This window comes from Micropterus salmoides, unplaced genomic scaffold (assembly GCF_014851395.1).
Source record: "Micropterus salmoides isolate LMB-PRFRI ecotype aquatic unplaced genomic scaffold, ASM1485139v1 Ms_hic_scaffold_19, whole genome shotgun sequence".
NCBI lineage: Eukaryota > Metazoa > Chordata > Actinopteri > Centrarchiformes > Centrarchidae > Micropterus > Micropterus salmoides.
In genome coordinates, this window is record NW_024041039.1 from 20,686,953 (window position 1) to 20,712,159 (window position 25,207).

At 41.4% G+C, this 25,207-nt stretch overlaps 2 protein-coding genes across 4 annotated transcripts in view; one reads left to right on the forward strand and one right to left on the reverse strand.

Annotated features, from left to right (window-relative positions):
- Positions 1-4,344: 4,344 nt before the first annotated feature.
- On the reverse strand, positions 4,345-11,535 carry zbtb42 (zinc finger and BTB domain containing 42). Its single transcript, XM_038729335.1, has 2 exons — positions 11,375-11,535; positions 4,345-10,122 (listed from the first exon to the last, which is right to left on the reverse strand). Exon 2 carries the CDS (start codon positions 10,106-10,108, stop codon positions 8,513-8,515), a length of 1,596 nt encoding a protein of 531 aa, XP_038585263.1. The 5' UTR covers positions 10,109-10,122; positions 11,375-11,535; the 3' UTR covers positions 4,345-8,512.
- Positions 11,536-17,562: 6,027 nt separating this feature from the next.
- akt1 (v-akt murine thymoma viral oncogene homolog 1) overlaps positions 17,563-25,207 on the forward strand; it is a 34,557-nt gene continuing 26,912 nt past the window's right edge. Inside the window, exons 1-2 of one of the 3 annotated variants that reach the window (XM_038729216.1) lie at positions 17,563-17,739; positions 19,645-19,757. The gene's annotated coding sequence lies outside the window, so the exon portion shown is untranslated. Of the gene's footprint in view, positions 17,797-19,644; positions 19,758-25,207 lie in introns of all 3 variants that reach the window. The other 2 variants (XM_038729217.1, XM_038729214.1) reach the window with 2 other exon arrangements.

Sequence of the window (25,207 nt, forward strand, 5' to 3'; positions counted from 1 at the left end):
GACTGGGCCATAGTCGAGAGGAAGACGCAAGCCCTGCTTCCTTGCTGGATGAACGCATTTATCTCCCTATGTTAAAGAAGGTCATTTTCAACCTTTTAGTTGAAGCATGAAAGTTTTCTCTTGGCAATGGAAATTAAATTCCAATGCAGTCCATCTGGGCTGACCTTGAGAATGTATCAAATTTATTTATTAAAACACAAAGACCCAGAGGTTTAAAAGAACCAGCAGACAATTTGGCTGCAATTATGCCTGCTGGACATGGTGATCTTGTAGTAGGCGTAGTCATCACTTTCTCTTGGCTGTGTCACTGATGACTGGTTTCGGGGTCAGGTATCGTACACTGAGTGATTGTTCTTGGTGGCAGAAGTCCTAGCACTGCTTTATAGAAATTAGTCCCATGACAAAGTGTTCGAGATATTAGCTTGGATGAGTGCACTTCCTGGAGCTTACTGCAAACGCGCCTATGAGCTGTTGAGTCACATCCCCGTGCTCAGCGGGCCAGTTGTGGCTCCAGTCTTTGGGGAGCTCTGCAGTTGGTGGCCGAGGGCACCATTTGATTTCTGGCTGAGTGAACAGACAGCTGCTGGCAAGCAAGGCGTCAAGTTGTCTGCACATTTCTTGATAAGGCTTTAAGGAACTCCAAGGTGGACATAAAACACTAAAAAGGAGGGCATTCACTTAAAGTTGCATAAGTTGTTCTGTTTTTTTTTTTTTCTTTTTTTTTTTTCTTTATTTAAGATAAAACAGCCAGTGACTTGTGAAGTTCAACAGAGATGTTCTAAAGTTGGTGGATGTGTTTAAAGCCAATTCAGTTATACTTTATAGAGCTGAAATGATTAGTCTATTGACAGAAAATGAATCTGCAACTATTTTTACAATAGACTAATTGGTTAAAGTCATTAATCAAGAAAAGATGTTAAGTGTTTGCTATTTCCTGTTTCTGAAATGCTAGGCATTAGTGATTTTTTACATCATTGTAAAGTGAATATCTTGAGAGTTTGGTGAACAAAAAAAGGCATCTGAAGAAGTCACCTCGGGCTCTTTGAACTTGCGATGGGCATCTTTATTTTGTGTCATTTGTTAGACTAATCCATTAATCAATAATTAATAAATATATATAAATAATATCATTACTTGCAGCCCGAGAGAGTTAATAGGACAAAAGTGTCCTAAAATAAAGAAACGTTTCCTAAAATTAAATGACACAATTCAAATAATTACATTTTCAAAGCTGCCTTTATTTCCCGGCCCTTATTTATTTATCTTTCCTCTTAAAATATGTCAGAACAACAAGTTGCCCACAACATTTCAATGTGTATTAAATGTGTTATACCTACTGTTATATGTTGAAATCACTAGTACAGGTTTGAAATATCTGAATGATCCTGCTTGCCTTTATGTTTGATTTAATCCATAATTCCACAATTCTTAGCTGTGCAGGTCAATAACAATGTTTTGATGAGGTAGAGCTAAGATATGCACATTTATGATTTTACTGAATGAACCTTGTAATGGTTACTGATACAAAAGAGGAAGAAACTTGATCCCAGTCACCTCCCAATGTCAGAAGGAGCATCCCTCTTGTCCTTTTTGTTCTGGGGGGGAGTTGTCTTAATCAACTAAGAAAAACTGGTATGGAATCATGAGTCAAAGTGACCCACAAATATCTGAAGCCCTGTTTCACCTCATTATCCATTTGTTTCAGCCAATTTCCTGCGATCCATCATTGCACCAGGACTCTTTGTATGTAGAAGAAAGGGAGTAATATAATGCATGAAAGCAGAGAAAAAGAGTGTCGTCTGCAAAGAACACAGTCTCACAAATCATCCACTATTGCTTCAGTGTTATCTCCGCATTGCCCCAATACACAAATCAAATAGTATTGGTCATATAAATTTTGTCCCTTCCACAAATCTGAACTACTAAAAGAAAAATAACTTGTAAACCAGTTACAGGAAATTACAGAAGTGGTTTAGTCATGACTTGCCTGTCTGTCATCCAAACTGTTTACCATATACATTGTTGACTTATTAGAGGAAAGGATGCGCTCCCCCCTGCTCTCTGTTAACTCCATAACGATGTGATGGCTTTATGTATCTTCATAACAACAGAGTGCAGCTGTCAAGGTTTTCCAGCTCATCCCCATCCGTGACACCAAAGGGAGAAAAAAAAAGGTCACGGTGTGGTTCCCCCCCTGCCCACCCTCCCTCCACGAATGGTCCCCATCTTCTCCCTGGTACATGTATGGCCGGGTGTCTGCGAGGAGAAGGGGGCCACATAATCACCCACAGCGCTGCAGACAGGACCAACTGCAGTCGACCAGCGGGAGCACGTGGCTTTGTCTTTCACCCATTCTATCGGGGACCAGCTGTGGTCTGAGTGTGGCGAACGTCAAGCCCAATGATGCTGCTGCTATAAATATGCGTCAACCAGTGTGAGTAAGTGACAGCTGTACAGTGGACCAAGGACACACTGTCTTGGCACTGTCAGGGTGAGCCACTCCAAAAAAGGCAAACCCAGTGTGAGAGCACTAGTTGATATGTATTTATGCACTTGTCGCAATTGATATGTGGTATATAGAGTTTAGATGGTTGCTTTAGATTGTGAATAAGAATTTAAATGCTGCTTCAAATGTGGATGTAGCCTTACAAGTTGGCAATAATGGTCACTTTTCTTTTTTTTGCACACCAGACTGTTATATTATTAATTGGGAATTCATTTCTTGTGCGCAATGTGATTTAGATTTTCTGAAAGTCAAAGGAATGGGTCCTCTAAAATTAAGTGGATGATAACCATATGCATGTTTTAACTCAGAGCGAGAAAAATAAAACTACACATGCGTGTGTGTGTGTGTGTGTGTGCATTGTCTGTACACAAGCGCATGTTTGTGTGACTGTGTTTGTGTGCCCTTTTCAAGTGTGACCACCTGTCTTTTGTTAAGAAATAAATAAATAAACACAGGCCACACCAGCTGTCCCTGGCAGTCCGTCCCTTCAGAGGTCAAGGGCTCCCACCGCTGGCCTTGTTGAGGTGGTGGACACTTACAACTTTCCTCTCAACTTCTCTCAAGTACCTCTAAACACATACACACACAAACAAACACACACAAACAAACCCACTCACGGCCAAATGAGCCAGGCTTTGAGCCTCGGAGAGGAATGTTTTATTACACCATCCAGTTACACTGCACATATCCCAGCTTGTCACCCTGCAGCTAAGCCCTATCACATGGCCTTTACTTTCCATGTGAAGGTTTTGGTCCACAAGAATCGCACACACACCAGTCAGTCTAAGCCCTGGATCCCGTTAGGCAGATGTGAGGTGTTGGTGCCAGCGAGTGCTCTGAGGCCTGCTGCTGTGGATGTTTACAGTGCGAGGAGGCCGCAGCATTGCAGAGGGCCCTTATTTACTGTGAGCTGGCTGGGGCTGTTCCGAGTGTTTATGAATGATCTTGGGAAGACATTGTTTTCTTTATGTTGGAGCTGCCTGGCTAGCGCCGCTGTGTCGTCTGTTTGTGCATAAAGTACGTGCTGGGGAGCTGGGCCAGACAATAGCCTGGCTGAGCTACTACCCACGCACACAATAGAGTGGTGGGATGAGGCCGACGTTTGGGGCCGTGGTTTGGGGGGAAGTGGGGGTGGAGGTAGGATAGATGGGGGCAGGGGCAGTTGGACGCAGCCCTTGTCTATATGGAGTTCCCAGAACGGGTGAGCTGGGTTTGGGGGGAGGGTGGTGGGAACCCGAGCACATCCCCATTGGGATCACGTACCAGAGCAGCTGGATTTCTTTCATGGTGCAGCGGGGAAATAATTAAAAGTTCTCGCCATTGAAATTGTCCAGTCAATTGGCATGAAGTTCCTCAAGTAGACACATTTGCTTACAAGTAGATGTGTGCGTGTAGTTTGCTGTGGCAGATATTAACAAGGTGATTTTTTTGTAATAATGCATATAAAAAAGGCAACTTGCTTCGTTATTCCAGGTTTATCTCCTTTGGAGAGTATTGGCAACAGGTCAGGAACAATGGGAGCCCATCTTGAAACGGCTCCGTCCTTGAGCTCAGTTTATAGTTTCAGAGGGATAGACCAGTAAAGACCAGCAGTATTATCACATTCTGTTGTCTCTGTACACATTGCAATGCTTCCCCCCACACACTGGCTGATTGTTGCTGCTGTGTGTCAGAGTCTACTTTTACATTTCTTATTACATTCAAAGCTCATCTCATGTTGCCAACTTAAAGTGTTTTGTCTGAAATGTATATATTGACTGGTGTGAAAACTACTCTGACCGTGTAAAAATAAAAAACAAAAAAAAGATTACTAAATGAATAAAATCCAGACACAGAAAGAAAGTTGTTCCATTTAATTCTATGCATAATCTTAAGAAAGACCTAAAATCAAGATTGTCACATTTCCACAGCACACATACACACACACACACACACACACGCACACTCCGAAAGCGCAAACAAAGAAAATGCACATACAGTTATAGATCAAAGTAAATTGCTTCAACATCTAAGCAATGTCAATTCTGCATAAAGATTGTCATCTAATCGCTACACCACTAACACTGAAGCAATTGATTACTATAAAATATACCTTTCTTATTAAAAAATTATATTAAATTCTAATGGCACTTCTACAAATTTCTATTAAAAAGATTTTCATTTGACATTTAGAAGCTTTTTTTAAAAACCAAATTAAAACTGAGACAGTCAAATGTTGCACAAGAAGTAAATGCAATAATAAATATTTTTCATGATTATACACAATTTCACAGTTGTAACCTGCAGAGGACAAAATTCCAGTATCGGTAAAGTCATTTTTTTAGACTTAAAAGATCATACAGCATGAGTTGAGGCAAACATAGCTCTCGATCAAGAGTCGCGCCGTTTCCATAGAAGTCAACAATCAATATCTCAGTGTTTCACATTCAACAGTGACATTAACTAAGGACTGGACTGTTAGTTCCCAGTGGTATTGGCTACTAAAAGCCAAATTACAAAAATGCTTGTCTTCAGTTGAACACTTCCAAAACAGATTTATTCACATAAACAGAAATGGTCAAATAAATCTCAAAACGTCAATGTAATCTTTTGCAAAGCAGCAAAAATAAATGGGACTCAAAACTTTTTTTTTTTTTTTAGTTTGTCTGATTTAACATTTCTATATGGTAGAAAAACAGGAGCAACAGTGCTGAATCACTTCAGTGGGCCGCTGTTGCTGTGATGTGAGCTTTACCATCGCAGTCAAGGGCAAAATGTACAATATAGAAAAGGGCTTCTCCAGATGCAACACCTATTCGTGTGTCTACAAGGCACATTTGGTGATCATCCTGGAGGTATAAATAAAGACTCCAAACAATAAAAAGAAAAAGTTCTTCACATATCGTTAGTTTTTCTACCTCTGTACAATTTAATTTGCACAACAAAAGAAATGTTCCTTTAAAAAACTCAAACAGTGACAAAATCTACATTCCTGTGTTCTGATACATTAACACTACATTACCAGCTACCTGAAATATATCTATTGATCTGACGACTAACCGAAGTGATTAAACTCTTGCGGCATGCGAACAACACGGGTGTTTGTTCCAAGTAAACAGGGAGCCAAATCACAATTCTTGTAAAATTACACACCAGCCTTGTTCATTCAAGCCTCGTCGCTGACTGTGGGTCAGGGAGCAGAATGAAAGCAAGACTGCAGTAATTAGTAATAAAGAGAGAAATGGTTTGATTCCTTCTTGACTTGGTTTTCCCCTTCGTTTAAAACTGCTGACAAACCATTGCAAATGCTGAGAAATCACAGGTGAATTCATTTGTGTCCTGAAAGATGTCTGGGTGATTAACATAAAAGACGAGGGGGAGGGGGAGGGAGAAAAAAACAAAAACACCTTAGGGTGTCTATGCTGAAATGGGTAGGTAGTCAACACTTACATATGACATATTGCCGGACACATTATTGACAATCTCGACGTTTTCTCTAAATCTAGCACTTGGAAAACAATATTCAGATAATTCTCATATTCTCTTGATAGATGTGCAATCAACTCACTGTGGTATCTCCTCCATGTAGAGGAACAATGAAGCATTTATCTACTGCATGCTGCGATTGGGGGGGGGGGGGGCTTTTCTTTGATGCCTCCAAACAATACACCTGTTTACAGTGTCCTTGGTCTCCCTCTGCTAAATACATTTCTCACATTCCAATGGCTCCATTGAATACAGAAAAGTGCAAAGAAACAGAGGCTTGCGTTGCCTTTTCTCCCCACAGCTAGGAGGGGGGGGATACACAATGATCCCTTGAGAACTACCTGGGACTCGGTGGGGGGAACACTGCCTGTATTGTCTCATTTCTATAGGTAGCCAATGCCGTATCAGTGTGGCTGTGCTTGTGAACAACTGTTTCCTGTGGCAGAACAGCACTCCAATCTGTATTAACTGTTCTGATTTGTAGTGAGTCCAATCAAGTCTCGAATATGGAAAAGGAACGAAACCCCCTGGGGAAGACGTGACGCTTTAAGAGACTGCAGTCTTAATAAGACACCTGACTCTCTCCACCTTACATGTGTTGTAACATGGAAAAACAAACAGTTTGATAAATAGAATATATATTTACATTAAATATACATATAGTAAGAAATAGCAGCCTAGACAATAGTGTTGAAACTATATGCATGCAAAAAACAAGTGCTTCTCTATGTTCCATGTGACAAACTTGAATACTCCGTAGAGATTTCTACACAGTATATTAAAATACAATTACAGTAATTCGATTTGCACAGAGAAAATGAACAGACAGCCCCAAATACCAGTTAATGAGTACCAAGATCGCTAGGCAAGACAAGATGTCTTTCAAGCTCATAGAAATAAGGACTACACCTATAGTAAACCCTGAACCAAGTCAAACTAATAAATAAATTCTGATCAAGTCTTCTCAGGACAGATTAGACAAATATCACAAACTTTTAGTGCTCCGCCCCTGTTAAGAATCCATGTAGCATCTATGTGGACAGACAGAAGAAAATCCATTTCCTGCCCACAGATTCTCTCAAGGACAGCATCACTAAAGGCTCCAACTTCTTCAGTAGTAACTTACTCACATACAGTAAGAAGATATGATAATGTGAGGGGGTTAATTTGAAAGAAAGAAACGTCAGTAGGTTCAGCTGAATGTCACGTGGAGCACAGCTTTGAAGAACAAACAGCGCTAACAACAGACTGACAAAGTACTCAATATCCACCTGTCTGTCCCCTCCCTGCCTGCTGAGGGTTTGGCCTTAACACTGTATGTCAGTGTACCCTTTACGCCATACCAGGAAATAACAAGGTAAACTATTTGCTTTTAACCCAAATGAGTCAATAAACATTTAATGACACAAGCTTGATTAACTTTTGTTGTATTCTTGTAAATGATCTAATTAAAGGGCACTCGTGGATCAATTGGTTTTCCAGAGTAGACAATTACCTTTGTTACCACCTGGTATGTGGAGTGTAATCCATATCTTTTAAAGGCCAAAAAAAAAAAAAACTCACTGAATTTGATCAGAAGGCATGGCGATATATCTCATTCTTCATTAAGTAAGTACACTAGGTGAAGTGTCAAGAATTTCAGTAGGCACCATTGTTGCAGGCATTTGCTTTTAACTACTCTCCACCCCTCCTCTGATTATACAACTTCTTTAAAAAAAAAAAAAAAAAAAAAAAGCAATTAGAAGGCGATATGTGCTCACTCACATTAGCAACTAAAGAGCTGGTAACTCTCCCTAAGGCAGAAAAGTAATATGGTGATATGATGGTCTGCTTGCCGCTTGTTATGAGCAACATTAAACTGTAATCAACTTCATTTCAACCAAACAAACGTTCTACTTTCATTAATAAAAATGATACTTCCAGTAGTGAAACTAGTTTTGCTGCCTTATGATAATTTTACTTGTTAAAAGGACTAAACAAATCCCCAAAAATAAATAATAATAATAATAATAACGTAGGAGTTAAAAAGAAAATCACATATTGCTACTCACGGACGGTTCTGATCTCCCATGTGCACAAATAAATTCTCACTCACTCTGACGATTGTATTAACATATATGTTAACATTAGCTATAACCCATTTGCCCATAGGGTAGGAACATAGGATGCTTTTTCTTTTCACAAGTATACTCCTCAAATTAACTGACACAAACAAGACAGATAACAAACAAGTGCATCATCAGATTTGTTCACCTTCGTCGACACAGATCCAGCTTGAGTTTCACAGCACCCATGTTCATCCTAACAGCCTGTGCACTTTCAACTGTCTGCCTCTGACACAGTCCTGCACAGAAAACAGCTCCAGTTTTAAAGTTGCTACATCTTTTAACTTGATAAATGCCACATGGGGTAGAATCCAAAAGATATGTAGCCAACAAACTGCCAACATATGTATACTAAAATCGGAAAAGATGTTCAGTAGTAGTATTCAGTATCTGAAAAGACATTCGGTCTTATGTCATGGCACTGCTGAGAGGTGTTTTATCCAATGGCGAGAGTCTTGACAAGGCCACAGTGAAACTTCCTGATGTGGCGGTAGAGGTCCCCAGATTGGGTGAAGCGTCGTTCGCACCACTTACAAGCGTGAGGCTTTTCACGTGTGTGAACTACAGCGTGCCGACTCAAGTTATGAGAGTACTGGAAGCTCTTGCCACACTGGCCACAGGTGTACGGCTTCTCGCCAGAATGCGTGCGCTCATGGCGCTTAAGGGTATACATGCAGGAGAAGGTCTTGTTGCACTGCATGCAGGTGGGGACCGAGCCGTCGGGGGACAGCTTGGAGCGGGGACCGTCCTTCTCACGGAAGTGTGAGCTGAGGTGCAGTTGTAACACGTGGGGGCTGGGGAAGACTTTACTGCAGAGGGGGCACACACACACCTGTTGCCCCGGGGGCAGGAGCACCCCGCTGGAAGTGGAGATGTCTGAAGAGGCCAAGTCGTCCTCCTCTTCCTCCTCACTGTCCCCCAGCAGCCTACCCCTCCTCTCCTCTACCTCCCTGCCTGGGGCGCCCTCCCTCCCTCTGCAGGCCTCCCCCTCCTCATCCATCAGGTCCTCCTCCTGGGAGAGCAGGGCGGCTGTGGTGCCGTTGTTGCCTGGGAAGAGGGCAGCGAACCCTGTCACCACTGAGCTCCTGGCACTATTCCCAAAGCGCTGGCTCTCAGGGCTCATCGGCTCACTGTCCTCCTGCTCTGACAGCAAGTCGTGTTCGTCTTTAACAAGTGGCTCAGTGCCCTGCTGCTGGCTGTCGAGGGCCAGCTGTCCCGAGACGTAGGAGGGGTGTAAGGGATCTCTGCTAGACAGAGGCTTGAAAGACAAATCCAGTGCACAGTCCATGTCATCTGAAGCCCGGGACCTTTGGGACAGCGATACGGTGGAACTACTGACATCAGCTTTTGTTTTTCCAGCTGTTTGGACACAGGGCTCGGCCTCTGCTGACACATAATTGACACCTACAAGGTCCGGGGACCTGCCAGAGTGACCATTTGCCTTCTGCCTGCTCTGTGTAGACCTATCACAATCTGTGACAGCCAGCCTGACTTCGCTGTTGTCCATGTCAAACTCTTCTGCTGGGGGGGCCCTGTGAAGCCCCTGAGACTTTGTCTGGGGCTGTCGCCGGATGAGCTGCTTACTGTGCAGCTCGCCGTCTGAGGAATTTTCCCTGTCCAGACAGCCGAGTCCCAAACCCTCACTCATCTTTTCATCCAGAATGGAAAGTTCCTTATCTTTAAGCTTGCCTTTACACACTTTCACTATATCATACATGTGGAGGTAACTGGCTGCTGCCAGGACATCCTCCACCGGGAGACTGCTGAATTCCAACTTCCCCTCATACATAAATTCAAGGAGCAGACTGAAAGCCGGGGCTGTCACAATGTCACTGTTGAGATGCACAACGTCCCTTTTGTCCAGCTGGTCCCTGTAGAAGAGATGGAAGTACATGCTGCAGGAGGCCAGCACGGCTCTGTGCGCTTTGAATCGAGCCTCCCCGACAAGAACAGTGCAGTCACAGAGGAAACCTTGGTGACGCTGCTGACTCAGACACTGCAGCAACTGGCGGCTATGGTCTGGGAACTCCATTCTTCCTTCATAACCTGATGAAAAACAGGAAAAACAGGATACTGGATAAATGAAATGAAGCCATATAGAGGGCAGAGCTGCAGTCGTATATCAGGGTCCAAGTAACCAGAGAGAGAATGTGAGAAATAACTCAAGCCAAATAACAAAATTACTTTAAACCATCATAAACATGTTGTGTTTTTAAATACAAGTTCACAAAATCATACTCAATTTCTAAAAACTTTATTCAATAAGATTTTAAATGTATGTAAAGGCTGATATAGATAACTTTATCCAACTTGCGAACATAAATCCTACATTCTTTCCAGTGGTGCAGGATAAGCTACGCAGCCACCCAACCATGTCTCACGGTGTAAACGGATCCACCGTCCTAATTATCCAAAGTATTCCGGTTTGTATTAGTAAGCCTACTTCTTGAGCTTCCAAAAAAAAAAAAAAATGCACAAAGTGACGCAACGGCGCGTTTCCAAGCGCTCAACAGAAACGGCGGTGTTTGCAGAACAATCAAGTGGGAGTGGGTAGGATAAGCTACCACTCGTCCATCGGGGAAGGAGGCTAACGTGAAAAAATAAGACCAGGGCAGAGTGAGTAAACTGGTGCTCTGTTTGCTAATTACACTGCAAGCTGTGGAGTCAGCTGCTCTGACATCACCGCAATGGAAACGCTACCTCCAGCTGTGCTCCCCTTTATGCCATATGTTAACTCTGTGCTACGCAGTCCAAACAAGACACCAAACTTATTTTATTTTATTTTTTTAACAAATGGACAAGAGTAGATTTGGTCTGAGTGTCACAAGATTACGCGGCATTTCTAACTCTTAATCGGGTAATTTATCACCAAAAAAAACTGCAGCAGACAACCGCGGATGGGAATAAAACGCTTTGTGGCCCTTTTACGCACTTAGCAGACACGCGCACAACTGTGAAATATTTGTTTAAAAACGGAGTTAATTCAAAACAGAAAAGGCAGATGGTGAGGAGGAAAAACTCGAGTGAATTGGACATTAAAGTTGGAAGCTGCCGAGAACGAAGTGCATAAGTACACATTTACGCGCATTAGTAATATGCTTTAAAAGAAAAGTGTGAGCAGGAGACGGGTAGCCAAGGGCGCAGTAAACCGAGCTCCATGTCCGTGTTGGGAAACGCATTGCTGGGAGCCTTTTAAACAGCAGAGGAACTCGCAGCCAACTGCGCCGAACGAAGCGGCGAGGGGACACACTTTAACTTTCGCTTTCCCCGTCTCAAAGCACAAAAACACTGTACTTACATTTATTTCCTCCCAGTTCGTCGTGTTCTTTCCTATAAGCAGCGATGTCCTTTCATGATGTGCGGCCAGATGTTCGCTTCTCCTTGTCGTTTCTTGAGCTTCAGTCCGACCCTGGTAAGGCAGGCTGCACTCAGCGCTGCTGTGTGTCAAGCAGGTTGATAATGGCACAAGTCTCGCGATATCGGGTGCGTCCACAATAAGTTCTGTACTACTCCGCGAATTCACACAGCGGCAGCAAGTAGCAGAGTACACTGGGAACATCAACTGGCTGTCTTGTTAAAACACCTGTCCCATGAGCGGGGGGTGGGGCGCTTTCAGTGTGATAAATCCTCAAGTGTGGTGGAGTGAAGGAATATACAAATAGGGCAAATGTTGATGGCTGACACACATAGAGTTTTAGACAAAAAAATCGAACTTAAAAAAAAAAAAGTGGCTTCAAGTATACAGTCTAATCATTAAAGTTAAGTTTAAATGTGTTATTTGATTGAAGAAAACGCCCCCTGTCTGCCCTTCCCTTTTCTACCCAGAGCTGTTTGATGATAATCGGATTTAAAAAGTTCAAAAACCAGAATGTGGTAAATTTTAATTTGCAAAGCCTTTGCCTACAGTTTAACATCTGCTTTGGAGGAAAGAAACATGTTTTGTTTTTCACAAACAATTTGGTGTCTGTGAGAGAATTCAAACCGATACAAATAATTATAAAATTAAGCTTTGTAGTTGTGAGGGTCAGCGGACTATTGGGAACTTTTAAGCGCTGTTCTCTCTAATCCTGCTCTGGGTTGTGGAATTCCCTGGCAGCACACCACCCGGTGCCTTTGTTTTCCCAGACCACACCAGGTCCTGGATGTAATTTATTTAGCCAAATTAGTCTTAAGACAGGAATGATTTTGAATACTGAATAATTTTAAAATAAATAAATAGTTCAGGAACCATCAAATACAAAAAAAAAAGACTCTGTACTCTGTTCTGTAATTGTCATAGCTAGAGATGATGGCACAGTGGAGAAACTGTGGCTCGTGGTTGCAGCTGCTCATCTCTTGTGCCCCCACCCACCCCTCCTCCTGTTCCTCCCTGTGCTCCCCCAACTGCTTCGGTCACCTTTGCCCTGTGTTCCAGCTGCCGTGTGTTTTGAAAGGGCCATTTGCAGCTCCTCGCAGCCTTCTGACACAGAGGGGAATGAGCAATGTGACGGGAGGCGGCAGCCACTGGTCAGAAGGGGCCACCAGCTAGATTCTTATTCACTTACTGCTTTATTCCATTTTTAGTCTGGCTGTTACTGTTACAGTAGGTTGGATATCTGCACTCTGGTCATTTCCAGATGACCATAAGCAAGACAGTGTCATGCTTCCTAAATAATCTTTATTTGGTCTAAGGGCTTGATTGGAATTGAGCAAGAAACAAAATGATGAATGACTTCTTACTTTTGACAGAACACCAGTAAATTAGTTGTTTATCTTGAAGCATCAGATGTGTGTGCCACATGAAAAACAATTTACCATTTAGCACTTACTCACACACAGACACACACCATCAATGCAGGAGCAGCGATGTGGATAAGAATAGGAGCAGTGGCCCTGTGTTTCCCTGGCCCTGGCAAATGTAGGCGGCCAATGGAGGAGGGGTGTGTGTTCACAGGGCAAGACAAAGCAGTGGTTGTGCCTGGGGACCGTGGCCTCAGAGAGAGAGGCTCGGCACGGTGGAGGTTCTCACACACAGTAAAAGATGGAGAGAGAGAGGGAGAGAGAATGGGAGAGTGGGGGAGCGGGGAGAGAGAGAGAACACTTCCTGGAGGTTCTTTCTTCCTCTCTGCAATCATCAATGGCATTCTCCCCCTGACCCACTCCTCTCTCAGACAAACAAAAGACCCCGCATTCCAGTGTAGCCTGACCGGCCAACCAGCCAGCCATCCAGCCATAGTTGAACCACATCACTCTCCCCACTGGACCAAAGTCTCACCATAGGGGTGGGCTTGAGTCGCGTTGTAGATATCTCTGTGAGGATGCTTGTAATGCATCTCTATGCATTAAAAAATAAACTTAAAAGCTCTTTACGTGCAGCTCTCTTATTTAAATTTTCCCTTAAGCAGCTTTAAGTTTGGAAAAGTCACAATATTCCACTCTGACTGACTGCATTGTGTATCAGTTTGTTCCAGCTCTTACTTTGGCAGAAATATTTACACCCAGCACTCTGTTTTTTTTCACAGCTGTACTAGCTATTCCATCGTATGGGAATATCCTTGAAGTCATATTTGGTATCTGTGAAAAGCCTGGGATCTTCAAAATTTCAATACTTTGAAATAAAGTTTTGTGAGTTTGTGAGAATGTTGCATACTAGCACCAGGCTGATCCCCAGTATCCCTAAACTTTTTGTCCTTTGTGATTCATTAGTTGTTTTTGTCTTTTATACTCTTTTACACAAGCATACTGTATTGTATTGTTTTGCACTCATAATACTGTTGCACATCCCATTTATTTTTTTGTTTTCTATTTAAGTTTCTTGACTTTTGCAGTTCTTGCCTTTTATGTTATTTCTATGCACCAAAATAGCAAGGCAAATTCCTTACATGCTAAATTCTAATTAGCAATTAATCTGATTCCGATTATACTACGGATTTGAACTGTTGGACTTATAAATAACACTACTATGCACATTGGACTCTGTACAGGCTGTGTAATTTTTATACTTATATAGTGTTTTTTTTTACAAGTTTTTCCCCTCCTGTATTCTGCTGTGGCTTTTGTGGTATCTTTCCTTATTTGAAATGAGGGTCTGAAAGGATAGAAGGTGGCATATGTTGTACTGATTGTAAAGACTTAGGGCTATATACATAAAATTTGATTATCTTGACTTGACTTTAGTTTATTTTTATGGAGGACAGTGTGCCTGGAAATTGTTTATACAATGCTACAAACTCTTTGTGCATCTGACATTAAATCTTTAAATCTTTGGCGCTGTAGGCAAAGCTGCATAACAGGTGGATAATACATCCTGGAAAATAATGTGACAGTTGTAGCAACATTGCACCACAGTTGCCGGGAGATACTGTATTGCTCAGACCCCCCACTACTTCCTCCCTATTATGGCCCTCCTGCCCTCTGTGTCTAATTGTTGTTGCCGCATGTTATCTATTCTCCTTCAACAGCCCATTAAGTTCTGTTCTCTCGTGTTTGTTATGTTCTGAACAGATAGCGCAAGCCGGCAAGAAAAGAGATCAGATGAGTCTTTGACAGGAAGGGCATTATCAACTCACTTTGAGCCTTTGATTTTGTTACTTTTGCTTTGAATCTGCAGAACAACAGGGTAGGCATTCCTATCACCGGACCAGAGACAGCCGAGGAGGAGGAGGAGGAGGAGGAGGAGGAGGAGAAGGGCACCACCACTGAATAACAACATCAGAAAATATGGGATACCCTCACTCAGCTCTGTTTGTATGACAGGAACAGCTTGGCAAGGCTGACACATAGTAGCAGTGAGGGAAAACATTACAGTGTAAGTTACAAAGAGGGGAAATGACAACAGAGAGGGTGAGAGACAGAGGGTAGAGGCCAGTGAGTTTTTCATCACGGAGGGAACGCTGGCAGCTGTCCCTGCTATCCTGTTCTTGTAACATTCTTTTTTTTTAATTGTGCAACCTTTGAAAACCATTGTCCGTTTCTTTTACATCATGCATATTTGTAGTTCACTGCACATAGCGGATAAAGAAGTCGTGCTTATAAATAAAAATTTAAGGTATCTTTAAAAATAAGTAAGAAGTATATAACTGTATATAGAGCAGGGCTATAGGGATGTTTGTGAAATGTTATAGAGAGAGGTTGTATAAACATTTAATATTATATACACATTGACCAAGTAGACAATTCATCTGAGGGCTTCATTTGAGAGGATCCCTGACTGAACCGACCTGTCTGTACCTGTCCTAAACTGGTTTAACTCCTACCTCTCCGGCAGGGCGTTGTTTGTGGCTGTAGATGACTGTTTATCTTGAATAATCTAGAATAACGTGTAGGGTTGTAATTTGACGTAACCTCACATATAGTCTTCACCTTTTTTTATTTCCCTACTGCAGTTTCATCTGAGCACGTGCCATGTTCTTTCATATCTGTCCTGATGTCTCCTGTCGACACAATGATGCTACTTTTTTAAAATATCAAGCACAAGAGTTCATACCTGACCATGGGACCATCACTGGATAAAGTCTGCTTATTTATCATGGACATGGCTCTGTTGATATGCGAGCTCAGTATTTATAATGTCATACTGATGAAGGTCATATGGTGCAGTTGAAAGCTCCAGAAAAAAAACAGGTTTACAGCTCAACCAGGAAGAAATTGGTGTACTGAAGTGCCAAAAAAGAGATAGTGGTTGTAAAAGCGTTGGATTTACCCCAGACCACTAAGTAAGAAATCTAAAGGTTACATTTTCACTTCATGGCTTAAGTGCATTTTATTGGAAATGTCAGTGCCCGTTCCTACCTGACAGCAACACAGAGTGAAAGAATGTCTTTTTTAGCATTAGTAGCCTTGGCTACTGTAATGTTCTCCAATCAGGTGTCTCCAAAAATAAGCCATAAATCAACAGAAGCCTGCAGCTTGAGTGGTGACAAGCAACAGAAAAACAGCAGCATCGCATCCAAGCCTACACTGCTTACAGTGGTTAGTTGTGAGTTTTTCAAATTGATTTTAATATATATTTACTAGAGTTTACAGTGATACATATCGGATATGTTTAATCATTTACTTTGAGCATTAATCTTATTTTTCCAAATAATCTTTGTGGATTTTTCTCAACAAAAAATTATCCAATAATAATAAAAAGTAAAACATCATTCATCAGACTACACTTACACTACAAAACACATATATATATATACACACACACACCCATACATATATATATATATATATATATATATATATATATATATATATACACACACACACACATACCTCTCTCTCTCTCTCTCTCTCTCATATACATACATACACACACATTTTTTTAAATATTATTTTAGGGTAGAACAAAACAAAAAATAACCTACGGTATGTCAACTAGGGCCCTGAGCATTTTTCTGTTTTTTGTATTTTTTTCAACAATATTTTTATTGAACTTTTATATCACTTATACAACAATCAAAACAAGAGTCAACAATCAAAACAATAACATCCATAAAATAAATAGTCACAATTTCCACAAGACATTTCACATACTTCACACATTTAACAAATTAAATATACTAAATAAATAAAACACAAACACTCAGCAGCATATGTCAACACAGCAGTTTCAAGTTGATTGTGCCCTTTAAAGTTTAAGAAACTCTATTAAGAGTTTCCACACAGTCTCAAACTCTGCAGCCCTTCCCCAGGTTATATAAGTCAGTCTTTCCAACACAATAAAAGATGCATAGATACATGTATGGAGGGCACATCCATTTTTTTCCAAGACAAAGCAATCATCCTCCTAGTCTGCAAGAATCCGAAGTCAATTAAAATTAACTCTTTAGGATTGACAATAAAGGGCAATAAAGTTTTTTGGATATATACCAAGTATACATATTCCCTCCTGGAGAGGTATCTTCACTCCAACAATCTCAGATAAAGTCAGAACAACTTCTTCCCAACATTTTTTTATTTTTGGGCAATCCCATACGCAGTGATACTGAATATCCTTTTCTTCCAAGCACTTAATGCACGTGTCTGGCACATCAGGGGACCATCGGTTTATTTTTCTGTTTTATTATCATTTTCTGACAATTTACTAAGAGACCAAAGAATGAATCTCCAGATTCATCTATAATGAAAATAATAATTAGGTAGAGTCTGCTACAGCTCATTTTACAGCAGGTGGCAAAGTACCAATATTAAATCACCAAAGAACAGCTGTAACAAACCAAAACCAAAAAGTCAGTCTTATACATTATCTCACGTAATTGTTCCAGGAAGTAAAAAACAACGATATCCCACACTGTACTGAGGATCCCTGGAAACCTTACCGGAGCCCCTGCAGGTCCCAGGACCCCATTTTGGAAACCACCGGCACAGATAAAACGACGAGTTCAACAAGGCCACGCAGCCCCTAATAAGCCCCTACAGGAACACTGCAGGATTTTTTTTCAATGGGACGGCTGACAGCCTACCACTCCTCATATGAGTGTGACTCTTACTTGGTCGGCTCTAGGACCCGGGAGAGCAGGCTGCCACAGAGTCATTGCAGACAGCGCGTTTGGGAGGTGTAGTGGAAGAAAGGCAAAGAAACGGAGTAAATGAGAGCACTTTTGTCCAGATTGTTGAAGGACTTCTCAACTTAATTTACCGCCGAAACAGCTCACTATAATGAGACGGACACATTGTTGAATTCCTGTCCAGGTAAATGTCCGCGTTTCCTTCGCATGGTTAACTACAAGAGGTCGACAGCTAGACAGGGTAGGTCCCCATTGTACTTACATGGGATGCGGTTATTCTCACCCAAGCTGCCCTGCTAGGCCCCATATCCTTTCTATCGCTAAATGCAAACCTGAAATGAGGTACTTTCCTGACTTCACGTCGCCGTAGAAGTTATTTGGCAGTAAAGTCAAGGGCTTATAAACGCCCCGTAGTAAATTATTTCGCGGTGTTGCTTTTCCACAAACAACAGTGAGTCTATCTTCAGATGTTAACCATTCAGTTTTGACAATGACCACTTTTAAGACAGCCCTCAGGCCAAAATTTCTGCAGTCATGTTACTTTAAACGGTTCACCTCTACGAGAAAGTTGTTTTTACTTGTACTTTATGGCCCAGCAGGCAGACGAAAACAAATGAGCTCAACAAGAGAGCAGCTCATTCATTGTTATGAGCTACCACTGCGTTTGTTTGCTTGTTTGGGTGAGAAATGGACCCAGACAATGATTTTACGTTTAGTCGTTAGCCTCGCCAGCTTGTTGCTGTTCTGTTGTAACACTGTTGCATCCATATTCAGTGATACAAAGTAGTGCATCTTTGTTGTGACTTGATACTGCCCTGTAGTGGTTCTCAAAATGGGACCCCAGAGCCTTTTCGGTCTAAAGTTTGGATAAAGTATAAAGGAAAAAGTATAATAGAGTTATATTCTCATTTTCCTCCCTTGTAATCAGTACGATTGCAAAATACATGTGTGCAACTGTTTTACTGTCCTGCACTGTTATAATCCCACCCACAATGATGACAGTTATGCATTTCTTTACTAAATCATTTTGTCAAGAAGGTTTATTTTTGAACAGTCTGCGATGTGAAACCTACTGATGTGGTGGGAGTCAAAATGAAAAGGTTTGTCAGCTGCACATTGGAGCAGCACAGGTTTTAAAGGACATTCAAGATGCAAAGCTTAAGACCCAACATGAGAACACTGATTCACTGATGTTGGTGTCTGTTTTTTCCTCTCTATCTCCCAGGAGTTTCATTCTTGAAAAGAACATTGTCCCTGGGCATGTTGTACCCTTAACACTTCTAGTGTATAAATGCTGTTATCGGTCATGAGACATCGTCTGTCCAGTGTGTGTATGCAGGGGGACTTGGCATGTGACCCGGGGAAGACGCAACAAGCTGGCGTAATGATGCAGCCAGTGACTGCTTGGCTCTCCCTGTTCTATTTAGAAAATACCAGTCACCTCCCACCCAATCTCTTCGCAGCCTCGTTGACGCAAATGTGCCACCAGATGCATGCAGAATCTGAAGAATGTTGTTTGAAATGATTGTGCCTGTACACAGGCAGACTTATTGTGGTCGTCCTGCCTGCTCCACTGGAGTATGGAGATAATACATCTACAGGTTTAGATGTATTATTACCACAGGAGGATGGTAGCCCACCATCAGCATCATATGATGGTACCCTTCTTGGTCCGTGTCATGCAACTTAGAACACCGCAGCCTAAAATATTTGTGAAATTCATCTTGTTTACTTGTTGATCACGCTAATAGCCAGGTCATTTGATTTGCAACAAACCAAAGAGACCAGGACTTTGTGGTCTCATTCTGTGTGTTATCCAGAGCCTTTTTAAAGGACAGAATGAGTATGTTACGATTAGTATATAGTCCAGCTATTTATGTGAAGCTTTGTGATCCATCTTTAATTTAGTCTGTGGCTTGTCTGAACAGCATGAAAATGAATGCATGAACATGAGTCACAAAGGGTTTGCTGTTCATGTTATCACAGGATTAACGTAGTGAGTCTACTTGGCTTTCAAGGTTACAGCAGCTGGTTTGGTATTCAGCTACACTTACCCACAATATTCTTATCATTTGTGATGTGTTTTCAGGGAACTTGAAAGAGGAACTTGGCACAGTGTAGTAGAACACACTAGTACTGGTTCCACTGTGGCATTTGAACACAAACCAGGCGTCGCTTCAGGGCTCTGTTTACCAGCAACAGGTGAGCATATTTGATGCTCTCATTTCATTGAATCGTTTTTAAATATTTGAGTGTAATGTTCTATCTTTGTAACCACAAACCAGCTGCTGACTCTCTTGTTTACCCGAACTGCAGCAGTAAATAGAGCAGAAACAGACTTGTATCTATTGATCAGAGATGAAGGAAGTAGTGTGGTGATGTCGGCCTGATTTTCTGCTTCCTGCCATAAATACATGGGACTGTCCTCAGTGGCCCAGTGACAGGCTCAGTGTGTGGCATCTTTCCTGCATGACACTGATTTGAATTGAATGGGGTGGCTCCCGGAGCTGGAGCCAGAAAGATGAATGATTGAAAGCCGCACTGACAGTAGAGCAGGCAGGCAGGCAGGCGGTGGCCCAGAGGCCTGAGGACCATGTGACCTGCTGTCAGGGTACTGGGTTCATTCAGTGGCTGCTGGGCTGCAGCGCTGGCAGCATCCCAGCATTTCCACACAGGCCGCAGTAGCAACAGGTCGCTCCCATTAAAACAGCAGTGCTCTGTTGTGGCTCCAGAGCCGGTCTTGTGCATGTGTTGCTTTTTTGGTTGTGGTGTGTGCGCTCAAGTTTGTTTGTGTGATGTGTCCCAATGTGTATATAATGTGTGTTTGCCTGTGTCACAGAGTACACACTAAGTTGCCGAAGGGATCCAACGGTCTGTGTGATCCCTAGTTTGAATAGCACTCAGTATGCTTTTTCAAATCCCTCTCCAAGATCCTTCCAGCATCAACTGTGTGACACAAGCACCACAACCCCAGTGCAATAAACAAAAACGCTGAGCAAAAATAAACGGTGCTCTCAAGAACTCACTTTTGCTCATTGATGGAAGTGAGCAGAATGGCAGCAAAAGGCGTGTTGATCGCACACTCACTGACAGATGTATTCGAGCCTGGGGCTGCACTGATATGACTCGTAGTCTGTCAATAGTCACATCCACTTCCTGTTGTTGTCCTCACTAGTAAGCTGGATGAGGCCGCTCAAACAGAGCTCTCTTTTGATGGCCTTACTCTGACGGAGCAGCAGCAGGCAAATTGATTTCAGTGGATGGTCAGAGATTGCCTGGTGCAGTATGTGACATTTCTGTGAACAATCATGGCAATTGATCATTCTTTTGCTTCTGCCCTGCATTCAAAGCTATCTTTATATCATAAAGAAGTACTCAATGAATCAAAAGGTCAAGCTTTTTTGTTATGATAGCCTGCAGGTTTTTAGTATGATGCCGTTGAATAACCGATGTGCTTGTGATGGAATTCCACTCCATTTGGACTATCAGATGACTGTCAGTGCAGTTTTATTCTGTTCGCTCACATTTTGACTTCTGAGTTTGAACAGAAGACTGTTGCTGTAGCTTGATATTTTTCCAAATGCTGTACTCGTACATCCACTCTGAAGACCCTTTTGCACATCAACTATGTAAATGGGACAGTGTTCGTTTTTTTCTTTTTCATGTGTGAGTTGTTGAGTAAAACATTTCCGTAATGCTTCCACCACAGGTCAGGTGTGACTAGAACAGCCACACCACAAATACGGTGCACAAAGTATATCTAGGTTCTTAAACATTTGAATCTATTTATCCTCACAGTAAACAATATGTCTTCACTTCACAAATCATTTATTTTGTTAGAGGTCATATTATGCTTTTTGTCTTTTTCCCTCTCCTTTATTGAGTTATATATCTTTTTTTGTGCATGTAATAGGATTACAAAGTGAAAAAGCCCAAAGTCCACCCAAAGGGAGTTCCCATCTCCCGCAGAAAACACTGCTCTGAACTGCCTGAAAACAGCTCGTTTGTAGTCCTGCCTGTTCCCTTTGTTCCCTGTGACGACACAGCAAAATGTGCTTCATAATGCTCACCAAGCGGTTTGTCAGACACGCCCTCAAAAACACCGGTGGAAAAACAGTCTGAGCTGCAGCACACAGTGACAAGACGTCCGCCTGCTGCCTCTCCTCTGCCTTCCAAACATTAGCTACTCTCCAGGCAGTCAGTGGACATAAAGTGGTTACTGTGATGTAGAGACAATGCTCAGTTAAAACTTTGTGAATGAAAGATACATTTGTTACAAATTAATAACTCACCACTCTGAAACTCTTGCTCCAGTCCATGTTGCTAAGCTGATAAGGGGAACGTGTACAGCTGAACCGAAGCCGTGTTTACCGGATTTTCAGGACCCGCCCTACTCTGCTTCTGATTGGTTAGTAGTCCTTACCTAGGACCTGCACATGTGCAACCCCCAACAAATATCTTGTAGAGTTGAGATGTATCACTCCATAGCTAAAATGAGCAGTATGACAACAAAATATGGTGTTTTTTTGAAAATTAAACCTGTTCATTTAGTAGCTGTTCTGGAGCTTTCAATCATATCGCACAAAAAAAGCAGATGGCGTTTGCCTAGTTGTCGTTGAATTGTGGGAGAAGAGTTGATGTTTTTCAGTAGCCACTGAATATTTTAATCAGATGATGCAAAGTCAACACGATCACTTCACAATTAACAGAACAATCTCATCTCAAAGATAATGCCACATGTGCGTTTTTTTCTGCTTTAGCACACATCACTTCATTGCATGACAGCAAATCTATAATGGATTTAACATTTAAATATTTATGTACAAGGAAATGAAATTCAATAAAATTTTTAAATAAAATTTAAAGGAGTCAGTTACAAGTAGTAGGAGATGTGAACATTATTTTAAATGATACCCTCATGTTTGCTGAACGTTTTTCTCTCTTTGCAGTATATATTGGCAGTGGTTGATTTCCTTGATGTGTCTGGTTATTGCTGAGTTTGACATGCTTTTTTTCTGTGATAAAAGTTCATAATGGTCATAAATGTATAATTTAGTAAATTTCATGATCAGTGTCTAGTGTATTTTCAAAGAAATAGTGGATTGGAAATTTTACATCCTGCAAACAAAACATAATATGCATCAAACAGCTTAACAAGACCCATTCATACAAATCTGCTATCTGCTTAAAAATCCAACAAATTTGATAAAGTTATCAAATCATCATAGGTGCATATTATCATGATGCATAGGATCAAAAACATACCTTTGGCCAAACCATCAGGCTAAACAGCCATCCTTCATTTAGGCAGCCTGTGTAAGATTTGTTTTATGCCATTATTTTCTAATTCACTGCTGTCATGAGTAGAAAAAAACTATGAGGAATGGTTGTGTTGTGTGTGAACAGCATGGAATTTTCCAGTATGGGGAGATTTCAGTACTAATGCCAAGAACCACAGCCTTACACAGATATTTTAACCTTGCAATGTCGCAGGCAGGGTTGGGTAGTAACGGATTACATGTAATCAGGATTACAAAAAAATAAGTAACCATTATCAACCCGGATTACATTTGAAATGTGTAATTAGATTTAGATTAGAGTCTATAAATATTCTAATTTTAAAATGTGTGAAACTGTTTTTCATGAAAACCTAGATAGGCATGAGTGTATTAATGTTGAACACTGGGGGCAGCATGCGATTGTCAAAAAACTTTTGCCGTTTTTCAAAAATCAGCCAATTAGTTGCTCCGAGTATCTGCATAACATAAATAAACGGTACTGCGCATGCGCGTTACTCTGGCCCAAACTTAACTTCCGCAAGCAATCCATAACAAGTAAATAACCTTAGCTGCCAGTCGAAGAAAAGAAATGCTGCAAACTGAAATGTGATAAGGTCACACTAGCAGACCCGTTGAAGAAAAGACAAGAATGTTTTTCTACCGACCTGTTTACCGCAGCGTAACTGCGGCGAGCGCGGTGGGGGGTTATGCGAATATGCGCTGCCTGCAGCTCTGCAATCAAATACAAGTTTTCCCATCTCAAATAGTAGTAAAAAAGGAAATCAATATGTGGCGGTCAGCGCTGATAATGTGATGGGCCACCACAAATAAATGAATGTATGGGAAACACTGTACTGGATATCACTCACCATATTAGCCAGTAAACACAAACCTAGTAACAAACAGAAGGGAAGGTAACTTCGGGCCAGCACCTTGGAAACGCGTCTGATGAAAGCGTCTATAAAGTCTATTTGGCAGTGCCCCGTTTTCCATTGCCGATAGTACCCCTCAATGTAGCTGGTGGTCATAGACACACCACACACAACTGCCGCGGTCCACACAGCTGTCTCCTGATTTAAGTTAAAAACGTTTCAACGTTACTCAGAATGTATACCGATAAGCGGTATGAAAACCTTTATTCACCAGCCACTGTAACTTCTACTGTATATTTACTGCTGAACAAGCCTTATTGCTGACCCGTTTCACTCTATTCACCGGGGCTCCGTTCACACAAACTACTTCTCTACCGCACACATACTGACCGCTGCAGCAAAGCTAACAAAGCTAACCAGTTGGGATCATCACAAACATGACAATAAACAGACAAGACAGTAATACTGAACCTGTTGTTTATGTGGAACAGCAAAGCTAACTTTACTCACCTGTCCAGCAGAAACGGAGCAACCTCAGCATCGGTTTTCATTCCTTTCAAATTTCGTAATTTATTTTTTCCCTCTGTGGCTGTTTCTCAGTCATCTTCACAGCTAAAGTCCAGTAAGAGGTCCGTCATGTTCGAATGTACCGCTGTTTGTTTACATTCTCTCTCCCACTGCTTCAAGCACGCCACTTGCTGCTCGCTCCGAGCAGATTTGTTTGAGCTCAATTTACAGACCAAGGGCTGTGTAGGAAAACCGGATTTTTTTCAGAGCACACGAAAAAAAGAGCTACCGACCCATGAGGAAATATTTGCAGATTTTAATAAAAAGTGGAATGGATAAGAATCGCGAAGTATCCCTTTTAAACAGTAAATATTGCCAAAATATGGACATTCGCCTGGTATATTTTGAAAATATTGTATAACTGTTGTATTTTAGTTTATTTTCATCAGATTTACAGTTGCATTCTAGTGAATTAAAACATATTCAGTTGCATTATAATCTATATGATGGTTTATTGCTTTAAAATATAGCGTTTTTTTTACCAGGTGAGGATCAAAATATCCCATTTGTTCTTTATTCCATCTTCATTTAGTCTGTAATGGTAAAATAAATATGTTAATTTGGATGGATTCATATTGCTTAGCTTCTGACCTTTCAAAGGTGAACATTTTGAGTAAGTGCTCAACTTGTGGTACAAAGTCCAAAAACTGCAATTTGATTTGACTAACATAAAATGCTAAATGCATTTAATTTGCTTTGAAAATTTTTTGAGATGTTTAAAGAGTTTGTCTATGGCTGTGTCCCATTTTACTGGATAAGGTACAATATACACTGCTCAAAAAAATAAAGGGAACACTAAAATAAAACATCCTAGATCTGAATGAATGAAATAATCTCATTAAATACTCCTTTCTTTACATAGTTGAATGTGCTGACAACAAAATCACACACAAATTATCAATGGAAATCAAATTTCAACCCATGGAGGTCTGGA

What these genes read in the sequence shown, in the direction of transcription:
- zbtb42 (XM_038729335.1), bottom strand. Translation starts at nt 10,108, where the DNA reads ATGGAGTTCCCAGACCATAGCCGCCAGTTGCTGCAGTGTCTGAGTCAG.